General features: G+C 37.6%; 1 protein-coding gene across 9 annotated transcripts; it reads left to right on the plus strand.

Moving 5' to 3' along the window:
• Window positions 1–1,896: 1,896 nt before the first annotated feature.
• On the plus strand, window positions 1,897–5,655 carry LOC130553143 (uncharacterized). 9 transcript variants are annotated; one of them, XM_057331921.1, is made up of 6 exons: window positions 1,897–3,714; window positions 3,840–3,889; window positions 4,173–4,217; window positions 4,441–4,533; window positions 4,682–4,731; window positions 4,849–5,655. In XM_057331921.1, the coding sequence occupies exons 1-6, from the start codon at window positions 3,681–3,683 to the stop codon at window positions 4,889–4,891; spliced, it is 315 nt and encodes a 104-aa protein (XP_057187904.1). In that variant the 5' UTR covers window positions 1,897–3,680; the 3' UTR covers window positions 4,892–5,655. The 9 variants fall into 9 exon arrangements, 4 of the variants coding, with proteins under 4 accessions (XP_057187904.1, XP_057187902.1, XP_057187901.1 ...); XR_008962813.1 differs by having other exon boundaries at window positions 1,901–3,714; window positions 4,390–4,533; XR_008962815.1 differs by lacking the exon at window positions 3,840–3,889 and having other exon boundaries at window positions 1,897–2,603.
• The last annotated feature ends 7,150 nt before the right edge of the window (window positions 5,656–12,805 follow it).

Here is a 12,805-nt window from a genome sequence, read left to right on the forward strand (position 1 = left end):
CTGGGCGGCCAGCAGAGAGCTTGTACTATAGTGCAATATTATCAACTAACACCCAAAAGTATGTAATTGTATGCATGCCACAGTTGTTTAAGTTGAATTGAATATTTGAACATTGAGGATGTGTTTTGGCGGCCCCTATTGAGAAACGCTTGTGTAGAGAGGATCAGTAGACATTCAGCACGTTGGACAGTTCCCGTGTACTGACGATACTAAAATAATGTCAGCGGAATCTTTAGCCATCTTTAAACATAGTTGCATAACTTTTCTGTATATTTATACCAGTCACATCCAACAAAATCAGCAAATTTCAATAAACCAAAGTAAAGTAATATAAACCACTTTGAGCAAGCTGCTCTTGCTCAATATGCATTCTAACCAACACAAAACCACAACCTAATGTGCCTGATGACCAGTGATAAGACAAAAGAGATGACATACAAGTTAAGATTAGATCATGTTCCTTCAAGGTGGTCCGACTGAAAGATCAGGGCTGCGTTTGCCGAAACCTTCTTAACGCTACGTCGTTCTTAAGTTATACCTTAAGCTGTACCTTATCGTTAATACGTGTTTCCCGAAACCTTCTTAGTTAAGTATACCTTCTGTAAGTCATACTTTCGTAAGGTTGGTACCTTATCGCATTTGATGGTTCATACCGCTATGCAAAAAGATTTTCTACATCGCAGTTTAATTTCACATATAAGATTTAATATAATAATTTAGTATAAAATTCTATTTAGTATTAAATTTACATTTTTACTTTAACCTAGTTTAATTTTACAAATAAAATACTCGGGTTTAATACACTCAGTGTAGGCTATTGAAGTGTTTTCATGAATAAAATAGTCATACAATGATGGTTGCTAGCGTTTTTAATTGCAACCTATTATCCCAAGGCACATCAGCTGGCAAACCATTTGACAGGAAAGGCATAGTCTATATAAAGGGAATGAATGTTATGGGGAGTTTGGTCAAACTATGGCAGCGAGACAACGAATAGATCAAAGACGGCGCCGTCTGCGGAGCCAGTTAGTCTGTTTGCACAATTTCATTAGAGAACATTTTAGTCCCCTGGCTACCATGCCAGAAGAGAAAATTCTACACAAATTTAGCGTGCCACGGGAGCAAATTCTGCAGCTCTTGCATCTTGTTGGCCCAACTTTGTCGAGACAAACTCGACGGAGCTACCCCCGCAGCCCCGAAAATCAGCTGCTGCAAGACGGCTGTTCGTTTTTATGCCGTGGGGAGTTTTCTGGAGGTGTTTGGGGATGAATATGGGCTGAGAAAGACCTCAGTGGCAGTGCGTTCACTCAGTGACAAACATCCTGCTCCGTCATGCCACCGATTACATATGTATGCCTTTCACCAGGCACGACGTGATGGAGGCACATCAAGGCTTCCATGCCATTGCGGGTGTCCTGCGAGTGATTGGCATTCTGGATGGGACACTTATCCCTATACACAAATGAGTGATTTACGCCAATAATGTGAATCAATGTGAGCCCTGATAAATTTCTACTATTTCTAAAGCGTTTCTTTATAATAAACATTGTTTTCTCAATACTTTACTCACTCTATAACGCAAGGTAGAGCGAACAATCGATTCTCGAGGCATCGATATCAACCTATTCAGCACCACCGCCATGGACAGCACCTGCTAACGTCGCACTTAAGAAGGTTTACCTTAAGTAACCTCAAAAGGTATAGTTCGGGGAACACGCCTAGAAAAGGTATAACTTGAGTTAAGTTTTACCTTTAGAGTTTTCGTAGCGTGCTAAGAGGCAACGTTATCGGGAAACGCAGCCCTGTTTTGTTATGCTAAGATTCTATTTTTTATTTATTATAGTTATTATATTAAGTTTCTTTTTATGTTTAAGAGATGATTTTTAATAATACTAGACACTAAAAGGTAAGAATTAAGTGCACAATACAATCAAAATAAATGACTATTTCTTGACTAAAATTGTTTATCATTGACATGCTATCACAGCTAGCATTGAACATTTCAGGCCTTAAAGAAGCAATGTGGAGATTGTAGTGCTGAGGTTGCGAATTGCAACCAACGGCTCACTCCATCCCTCCCTTTCGACGCACTACGGCAGCTCTCACAGGACAAAGATGTTGTCACATTTTCGTTTATTTGCCGGATAAGATAACGTGTTAACGAAACGCGCTCTGTAGAACAGTTTGTCCTTTTAGGGCTACTACACAAATAACGTATCAAATTCCATGCAGATCTGTAGTTCTAAGAGACAATTTAGACATGTTAAAACAGGAAACCACAACCTTGTGTTTATGTCTGTGCACTTATAAATGTTAGCTAGTGCCTACATACAAATGGAATGGAACAATTGTGGTTGGAAGCAGTAGGTTTGTGTAGCGCAATGATTAATTATGTATTGCATTTCTGTTATGTGCTTTGGGTAAGGTGAAAACGTATGTGTGATGCAGCGGGAGCTTTAAAAAGAATGTAGTCTCAGGATACACCAGTAGATGGCGGTAGAGTGGCGCGGGGATTGGAAAACGGAACTCACGTGAATTTCTGTGTGAATAAGAGTTCCGTGATAGCGAGTGCCGCTATTGAAACTGTTGTTATTATTTTTCAGGTAAGCTGGTGTATATTGTAGGATACGAATGTACTAATGTTCACGAGAACTGTGTGTATATTGCATATAAGTCTTGAGGAGTCTTTAATACCAGTATCTGTTGTACTAAGTGTGTTTTATGTTGATTTATGTGTTCGCACGTGTGTTGCTACGTGCTAAAGTCATGCTCATACGATTTCATGTCGGGTTATAAAGATCTTTATGTGTGAATAAGAGTTCCGTGATAGCGAGTGCCGCTATTGAAACTGTTGTTATTATTTTTCAGAATAAATTCTTCTAAAATGTGTCAACTTCCCGGAAAATCATTCTTTCACGTCTGAGAAGTGTTACATTTGCAAACACTTGTTCATGACCCAGAGCGATACACGTCTCACATTCTTGTACAAAACATGCATGCAGCTGAGTATATAAATCAGTTGTCTAAAGGCTATTACAAATAATATCCATTCCTGAAGAAGAAAAGTTTGTAGTTCTCTGTATTAGAATTTTACATTCCAATGTCACATTTAATCCAGGTTGAAGCTGTTTTGAGTGTTGATGTAAATGTGCCTGCTGTATCTGCTGTTTCATTCTTATCTTAATTCAATATGTTAATTGTCTTGCATTAATAATGACATTGATAATGACATCAAACCAACACCTTGTCACAACAAGTCACAAAGGCTAAAAAAATATTTTTTTTCTCCCTTACCAATAATCATCTAGAGGTGTGATTTGTGGATTCCATGATCAGTAAGTTCAGAAGAGTAAGGCTTGTGGTTTCCTGTTTTCACGTGTTTAGATTTTGTTGCCGTGCAGCTTTGCAGTTTGACCCACTATAACAAAACAAAAAACTCAAATGATGGTCCTTCAGATAAGCTTTGATTTAATGATCCTGTTTCAAAGACAATCATGACGAGACTTTTTATTAGAATTTTATAAAAAAATTATAAAAAGCACAAAACAACTTAACCAGAGCTGAACTGTTCATAAGGACATTTGTGATTGGTTGATACACCTCTCACTCTTCAAATGTCCAACTCAATTGTCTATTGATCTGAACCATTCAGAGTCAGTCATTCACAGTTACTCGCTGAGATGGAGAGATCAGGAGTTACTCTTAAAGCGCTATGTAAGACCAATTAAAATTATTCAACTGTTGTTATTTATTTTAAAAATTAAGCAAGATATTATTTCTATGTAATTGTTATTAGTTTTGAAGATAATGATTGTGATTATTATATTTTGCTACTGCAGATGTTTTACTGTTCAGTCAGAAAATCTATGGAGCAGAAATTGAGATGAAGGTCAGACCAGGAGACAACATCACTCTCTACTGTGACCGTCCTATAACTCATGGTTTCATTGTATGGATAAGAAACTGCTCTCATGAACATCAACCTTCTCTCATATTGGATTATAAAACAATGTTTCAAGAAACATTCAGACGTTTCAGTTTTCCTAGAAACTCCTCTGTGAATTCTTTTGATCTACATATTACTAACATTACAGTCTCTGATCTGGGACTGTACTACTGTGCTGAATTGGAGAGAAAAGTAAACAATGAAATTGGCATTTTATACTCAACAGATCTGTACTATTATGGAAATCGAACAACACGTGTCTCTCTCGCTGGTGAGAAATTCTTTCAACAGTTGTTATTGTAATATTATTAGTAATTTTTACATTGATCTTTACATGTAATTCTTGTAAACTGCCTTTCTCGGTGAAGACATAAAAAAGGAATAAAGAAATAAAATAAAAATTAACATTCACCGCTATGTTTTTATTTGTTTGTTTGCGCAAGTAACTTTGTCTTCTGGACCCTTCACCACCGTCTTCCCACCTCTTGTATCAGACTGTTTTCTCTGCTGGACGCTGCTCTTCAGTGTTTGTCCAGTGTGTGTTCTCTTCTGCTCCATCTGTGTGTACTGCCTCTGTAAGAAAACAGGTATCTATTTATATTGTTTCTAAATACCTTTGTCATTGAGAATTTTGATCAACAGTCCACACACAAAATATTATGCAACATATTTCTGCATAAATGATTTAAAATGCATTTAAAGAAGTGGGGTTTTCATTTTAACAACCCATTTCAGATCAAGGAACAGAGGACAAAGGAAAGACAAAAAGTAGAAATACTTTTGAGGTACAAACAACACAAACAGACATTCATATGTATACATATACATACTGTACATACATACATACTCAAAATGATTTGCTTTATATAATTAATTCAGAATGACAATAATTTGTATTTTAGGGTGGTGATGATGATGAGGTGTGTTATGCCTCATTGGATGTGACAACCAGAAGACAGAAACGAATTATGAAAAAGCAACTGCAGAGTTCTGACTTCAGTACATATGCTGCGGTCAGAACAGACATAGTAAAGAACACATTTTTACAGTAAGCACTTTACATTTTCTAAGGTTAAGAGATGTGCGTTCTGGTCCTTGTTAAAGCAGCAGCTTTTGTGGCTAAATTCGTTTATCATCCAACAAAAATAAAAAATGTTGGAGTGGTGAATGTTAGATCAACCATTTTAAATCACAGTTAACAGTGATTTTTTTAGTGCAGGTTAAATATTTTTCAATAAAGCTTCATATGTCTCCTTGACAGGTTACTTTTGCATAACTTCACCACAAGTGTTTCTTGATGTCTTTTATTCTCAGACATTTAGATAGTCTTAACCACAAATGTTTCCACTCACGTTAAATGCATAACAGATGAAGACAAACCGAAGCAGTGTGTGAGGGTGTAAATGCACATGTGGTCAGTTTGTGGTGGAGTTGAATGCATGATGTGTCTGCAGCACCTGTTGCATATTTTTTTTACTTTCTTGACTTGACAGTTATATGTTTTTTTTACATACAATATTATAGTATAGAAAACAGATTTTCTTATTCATGCCTGATGGAGACATCGGTCTTATTTCAGTAGTCAAAGCAGTCATTGTGGAGAGAATGTAGTAAAAACATGTACAAATGCTTAAATCCTATACTTAAATTAGTACTTAATAAAGTGCATATTTCATGTGAAGATCATGGAACTAATAAAAACGTTTCATAAATCAACATGGTGTATGTTGTGTGTCTCAGTTGGTTTAATTGTCCCATTGCACTGTGTAACAACCTTTAGATTTGAGTAAAAGGTGGTAAGGTGGAACCAATAGTTAGAAACCATCATAATATGTAGTGAGTGCCTTTTGTACTGACACAGATGAATCATTAATCCTAACTAAGGTTCCTCACTGCAGTTGCTTTTAGTTAAACTGAATATTTTAACTTTTGGGAGAGTTTTGGCGACCCCTGTCGAGAAACGCTTGTGAAAGGAATCATTACACATTCAGCACGCTGGACAGCTCACGCGCTGACTTTCGATACAGATGAAGGATCTCAACTTTTTATTTCTTCCTGTAGTCGGTCTAAAGAAGGTAATTTTAGTTTCAGTTAGACTATATGCTTATATTTAGGTGTAGGCTTAGGGGTGTATTAATGTAATAAATAGAATTTCATAAGGATAATGTTTGATCATAGATTTGCAGGAAGGCACCCGAGAGTAGGTTCAGTATCGGCCACTGGGGGGCAGTTTGATCTTTATTGTCGATCTTATAGTAAAGATATTTTTGCATTTTCAATTTTTTTGTTTGTTTTGCAAATACCACTAAAGATTTCACACAAAATGTATCATGCAACGTTAATCTACACAAATCCTTGACTGTTTCAAATGCATGTAGCTCCCCCCCAAAGGGGAACTGTTCATGAACTATTATGGATGTAATGATTCACCGTGAGCCGGTTGAATATCGATTTTAATATCTGACGATTCAAGTCGGATATGTAAAATGAATTGCAATACATGTTTTGAACAGCAGGGGCAGCTGTGTTTACGGCAAACTTGGAAAACGTGGATATGCAGATATTTCTCAAATGTAAACAAAAATCTACGAAAAGCAGAGACAAAGTCTTAGTTTGTTTATATTTAGGAGACTTTTGTATTATTCATTTTTATTTTATATGTTTTTTTTTTAATTGCAATTTAGTTTTGTTATTTGACATTCCTATTACCATTCCCGTTTGAAAGAAATCAATCGACACATTGCCCTGCGCAATGGTTTACTTTCTGCTTATAATAATATACTGCTCGAAGCTGTGTTCTTAACTGCTTTCTATGTTTTTTTGCGGCCAGGTGAATTTACCACCGTATCCCAAAGTTTCGACCCCTCCAGAGACTTAACCCTTTCCGATGTAAACTTCTCACCGCATCTTTTCACTGTCTTTCTTAAACATTCAAAGACCGATTCGATAGGCACAGGCGTTACAATTACCCTTTCAAGATCTAACAGCAATTATTGCCCCTCTACTTCCATGATTCGATATCTTAGAGCACGTCCCCGTTACCATACACTATCCCCCCTATTTATATTACCTAACAGGTTGTCAATGACAAAAGAATGGTTCAGAGTTCATCTTGCTACAGTCCTGGAGAGATACGGTCTTTCTTCACTACTACACACCGGGCTTTCATTTAGGATTGGCGCAGTGACATCTGCAGCCTGAGGTGGGATTCCGACCTCGTCGATCAAGTTGCTGGGCAGATGGTCCTCACAGGCATTCGAATCCTACATAAGACCGGATCATAAAACCATCATGGATGCTTAGCGTTCTCTACTGTTTTTAAGGTACATCTTTTGCATATACTGGTGGTGGCGCAATATTTTGCCTTTGCAGGCTTCTGTATCTAATTTTACACTACTGGCTTAGCAGCCTTTTTTAAATAACCTGTTTACTAACTGACCTAACATGTTTAATCAATGGCTTCTGCAGCCTATCAATGTCACGGCTTTGCAGCCACCCTTAGCTTTTGCAGGCTTATTTATCTCAATGGCGTATGCAGGTTCTGTATCTCAAGGGCTATGCAGTCCATCTATATCACGGCTGTCGCAGGCTCCTTTTCAGCCTACGCAGGCTTCTGTATCTCAATGGCTTATGCAAGCCATCTGTATCACGGCTATCACAGCCTCCTTTCAGCCTGTGCAGGCTTCCTTACCTCAACACGTTTAATTGATGGCTTATGCAGTCCATCCATATCACGGCTATTGCAGCCTCCTTTTCAGCCTTTGCAGGCTTCTGTATTCTGACTTACACTGTTTTAGCTCACGCAGCCTAATAACTTTACAACTTAACATGTTTAATCATTGGTGACGCAGCATATCTAATCACGGCAATTGCAGCGCTCTTCACGGCCTCTGTGGCTCTGGTATCACGACTTCACACTGGCCCTCTGGTTAGCGGCTAACGCAGCCTCCTATGTCGAGTCACTATCTATTTATAGCCTTTCACTCACTATTTCCTATCATCACTAAGAAGCCTCCATACAGCTTGTGGTTTTACAAGCCTCACACTCATGCTTCTCCCTTCACCTTCTCTTTGGGGGTAGGCTCCGCCCCTGCCTTTATCTCCAGGCAGGAACTTAGGAATACTTATCCCTCAGGATTCTTACCTTGGATGGGGCCTACGCCAAAGATCTTTACATTACGTGTTATCATTCAATGTCCTGTTGTTCAATAAATATAATTTATCGTTCTCCTGCCTTCTGAGTCTTTCTGGTAGAAATAATGTTATTGATGTGACAATCCTTAAAATGGCACTTACCTGAAATTGACTATGGAAAATCATGCACTTTAAAAATGCGTCATGACCAAGAGCTTACATGGCTAACTGAACCACCAAATGTTAACATCTGTGCCATCAGTAGTAAAAATCTTTGGTGTTTTTTTTTCTTGGGTAAAAACTTTGTACTTGCATGCCGTTGCCCATGAAGCGCATCATAACCTCTGCATCACTACAACTTCAAATATTAAAAACCCCATATAAGCTGATGGAAACATTTGTGCATGATAAACAGGGAAAGAAAACAGAGGAAATGAAGTGTGAGTTCAGACCAAATAGTGTCACAGTAGTAGTAGTACGTGTGTGTGTGTGTGTCTGTGCGCGACTGTTCGCTCGGGTGTGCCTGTTTTTCATGCACATGCATGTGCACTGTGTGAGTGTGAGCGTGTGTGTGCGTGCACGCATCCTTCTGCCTCATGCGAGTGCACTGTATATTTTGTGTGGCTTGTGTGAATCTATTCACTTTGCTCTTGATACCTTTTCTATTTTATAAATTTGAAGTATTGCTTATAGTTAACATGTTTTCATGTACTGCTGCTTTGTAACAATGAAAATTGTAAAAAGCGCTATATAAAAGTTGAGTAGTAGTAACGTTCATGAAGTGTGACAATGGGCATTCAAAGTGGTCTGAATAAAAAACTTGTGGGTTTCCTGTTTTCACGTGTTGCCTTTCAGGTTTGCAGTTTTGACTAAAATAAAACGACAACAAAGAAGCTCATAAATAACTGTCATGAAACAGAATCCAAGTGCAGACAGCTCTCAACAAAAAAAGTTTTATTTGACATCAATATCCCTCGAGGGGGAAAAGAATATACTTTAACAAAATAAAACTTGATTAAAACTTACCTTAAAGACAGACTGTCAGGATTTGTGGGGAAGAACCCAGATGCAGGCAGCGGTTACGGGGTTAACACAGAAATTTATTTAACATATAAAACAAAAACCCATGGTGGGGGAACAAACACTATAAACAAAAGACTTCTCAAAAGGCAAACAAAAGACTTCCCTCTAGGGGGCAAAACACGAACTAAAAGCAAAACAAACAAAACTCACAATAATGGACAACGCAGGGCAGGGCAAGGCAAGGCAAGGCAAGGCAAGGAACACAATATACTTGACAGGGATCAATACGAAATGAGGAACAAGGAACAATGAACCAACACGGGACAGAAAGAACAGAAGCTCTAAATAGGGGAACACTAAGGAGGGATGATTGCACAGGGAGGGTGACGGGCAGGTGACAGAGATCAAACACTAAGGGGAAGCTTGTTCGTCGTGCTTTACCCTGTGAGTTTTTGGATATTCTTGTTATCGTGTTCCTGCCCTGTATATTGTTCCTGATCCTGCCTGTCTGTTTACCCTGCCTTGTTTAATTCGTGTTCAAGTTTGTTCGACGTTGTGTCATGTTAGCAATTTAGTTTGGTTCCTGTCTTATCATAGTCTTGTTATTTTTATACCCTTGTTTTATCCCCCCTGTGGGAAGTGTTTATTTTTCAGGTTTTTATTTTAGTCCTGTCTGTATTTTACCCTACCGTGGGGGTTTTGCTTTGTCCCCATTGTAATAAAGTCTTGTCTTTGTACCACCGCTGCTTTGCAATTGGGTTCTTCTCCACCTCATCCGTGACAGTTAGAAGGTAGAATGTAAACAAGTTGAAACAGGAAACCACAACTTTGTGTTTGCTACTCTGACTAATAAGTGTTAGCTAGTGCGTGCCATAGAGTGTGAAAATGGACTGGAACAATTTGAGGTTAGCAACACTTGTAACCACTTTGTCCAGACCCTAATACAAGTCTCATTCTTGTAAAAGCATGTGCACATCTGGATATACAAATTTGTTTTCTAAAAGCTAATCAAAACAAAAGACAAAACAGAAAACATATATTGACACCACACATTATCACACATAGTGTTTTCTCCATTATCACAACATTTGATTAGTATCTCCATTATCACATTTGGCATACCTTTCAATTTTCAGAACAGAAGTAAACATATAGTTATAGAAGTCATTTGAATTCAAATTGAGTTGAACTGTTTTGAAATATGTGAAATCATAATCAGTTAACAGGTAAAATCAAGCGACCCCTATGTGAAATCCTGTTGAGAAACACTTGTGTAGAGGATCAGAAGAAATTCAGCACATTGGACAGCTCCCAATGATAAAAACAAACATACACGTTTACTGTCTAATTTCTATCCTTGATGAATATCAACTGTGGTTTAACTATAGTAACCATCCTTCTTGGGTTTTATATTACCATAGTAGCCACACATTTTTTTAAATGTTTTTTTGTATGCCATATTTTAGCAACAACATTTGACTAAAATTAAATGGTTAAAGCATTACCACATTGCAGACATATGTTTGCATACTGTACATTTAAATGACACATTTTCTTACAACAATTCTTAAGAGTTATTTATCTGGACTACAGCAGCATTAGTTTAACCAACTTAACTAACTTTGCAGTTCACACTCTGTACAGCCAAACCCATAGGTTTTAAAAATAAACAGCTACATCACTTCCTGTGGGTGCTACCATTGTGGTTCGAGTTCAGATGTTTGAGTTCAGATTTTGTGTGTGTGTGTTTCATTAAATTTGCTTTTAAACTTCCTTCTTTTGATTGTGACCACGGTCAGTCAGGCCATCCGGAGTATCGGAACCGGTGGGCCCCTAATGTATATTGCCGGACAGACAGACGTTATTAACGCAAATGCATGTAAAGCGAAGGCATTAGCAAGATGGACACGTATACATGTAACGCAATGACACATTACATGCACCCCTCCCCTCAACAGTAATGGTGGAGGGCCGATGCATGCAGAAAATTCTGATGATAGAGAAGTCATGAAAATGACAATATTTTGTCATAATTGTCAATATATGACAATATTTTTTGTTCATAATTAATCACATGAAGTGTTATGCCCTCTTGATTATTGGTGAATTATAAATAAGCCTACAGTGTTTAATTATTCATTGACCAATATTGTTTTTGACCCATATACATTAGCTAACACAAAATGACAATGCAATTTAAAGTATGTGCAAGTCAGTCGTCTGATCCTCAATAAATAAAAGTGAGCATAACATTTACATTTACATTTTGTCATTTAGCAGACGCTTTCATCCAAAGCGACTTACAAGTTGGGTAAACAATGGAAGCAATTGGGTCAACATTAGGACAACAAAAAGTATAAAACATGTCTCACAAAGCCCACAAGTTTTTTTTAAATATAGATAGATAGAGTAGAAAAGATATAGAAGTCAGAAATGATTGGTCATAAAACGACATAATATTGTTCCAAAATATCCGCTTCATGCAGTTGTCTCTCATTCATGCTTATAGGCATTTACTGACTGTTTTGATATGGTGGGCTTTGGAATCTGACCATTTCACTTTTTGTTGGTGCTGTGATTAAACAGAGATTAAGTACAGGATAAGAACAAGAATATTTTTGTATGTCTTTCTAGTTTTTGTAAAAACTAATCTTTTTACTTCTAAATGAAATTTTGTATTGGTGACTTCCCGCTTTAAATCACAATTATGTTAGACTTACCCCTTCAAATCACACATACTAGAAGTAATTATACCTTTAATTCTTTAGTACGGGGTTCAAAGTAAAGCCTCATATCTTCTTTTAAAGGTGTTACTTTTGCTCGATTTCACAAGCTGTGCTTCTCGGGGAAGGGTCTTTTATTCTAATAATCTTGACCACAAATGTTTCCACTCAAGTTCAACACAAATGAAACAGAGATAGGCAGGATGTTGTGTGTGTTGGTGTACATGCTTTAGTGGTCAGTTTGAAGTTTGTATGCATGTTGTGTCTGCAAACTCTCTGATGGTTGAAAAAGTAAAATGAATTCACTTTAAAGTAAAATATCATTTTATAGGTACGGTAACTTGTGTTCAATGATGACAAATCCTGTTACATTTACTTTACCCTGCTGTATAATGAACACCAAATGGCTACTTAAAGAATGTTAAAAATGCCATTCTCCAGAAAATGGACTCTGGTGCAAAATATTATATGCATTTTTGTCACGAACGTGACGTGGAAGAGAACCCAAGCGCAGGCAAGCAGCGAAGGGGTTAACAAAAAGACTTTATTCAAAAAACACAAAACAAAACACCCTCGATGGGGGAAAACGAAACTAAGAATCTATATTAACAAAACAAAGACTTCCCACGTGGGGCAAAAGGAAAAAACAAGAACAGCAAAACCCTAACTGAAAAAACACGACAACGTCTTAATAGAAACAAGGCAGGATAAAACTAAAGCAAACACACAAAACTCACAGATCACGAACTAGGCATAGACAGGAACACGGACAGGAACACAGGGCAACAACATGTGCATGAACACATACACATACGTACAATCCACGAGCACAAGACAAAGAAACAAGAGGGTATTTAAAGGGAAGACAAACGAGGGATAACGACACGGGGCAGGTGTGGGTAATCAAACACTTAGGGAAAGATAACGAGGAAACGAGAGGAATGGGGCCAATGACAAGACACTGGAGAGAACGTATATT

This window comes from Triplophysa rosa, linkage group LG4 (genome assembly GCF_024868665.1).
Source record: "Triplophysa rosa linkage group LG4, Trosa_1v2, whole genome shotgun sequence".
In the NCBI taxonomy this organism is placed as follows: Eukaryota; Metazoa; Chordata; class Actinopteri; order Cypriniformes; family Nemacheilidae; genus Triplophysa; species Triplophysa rosa.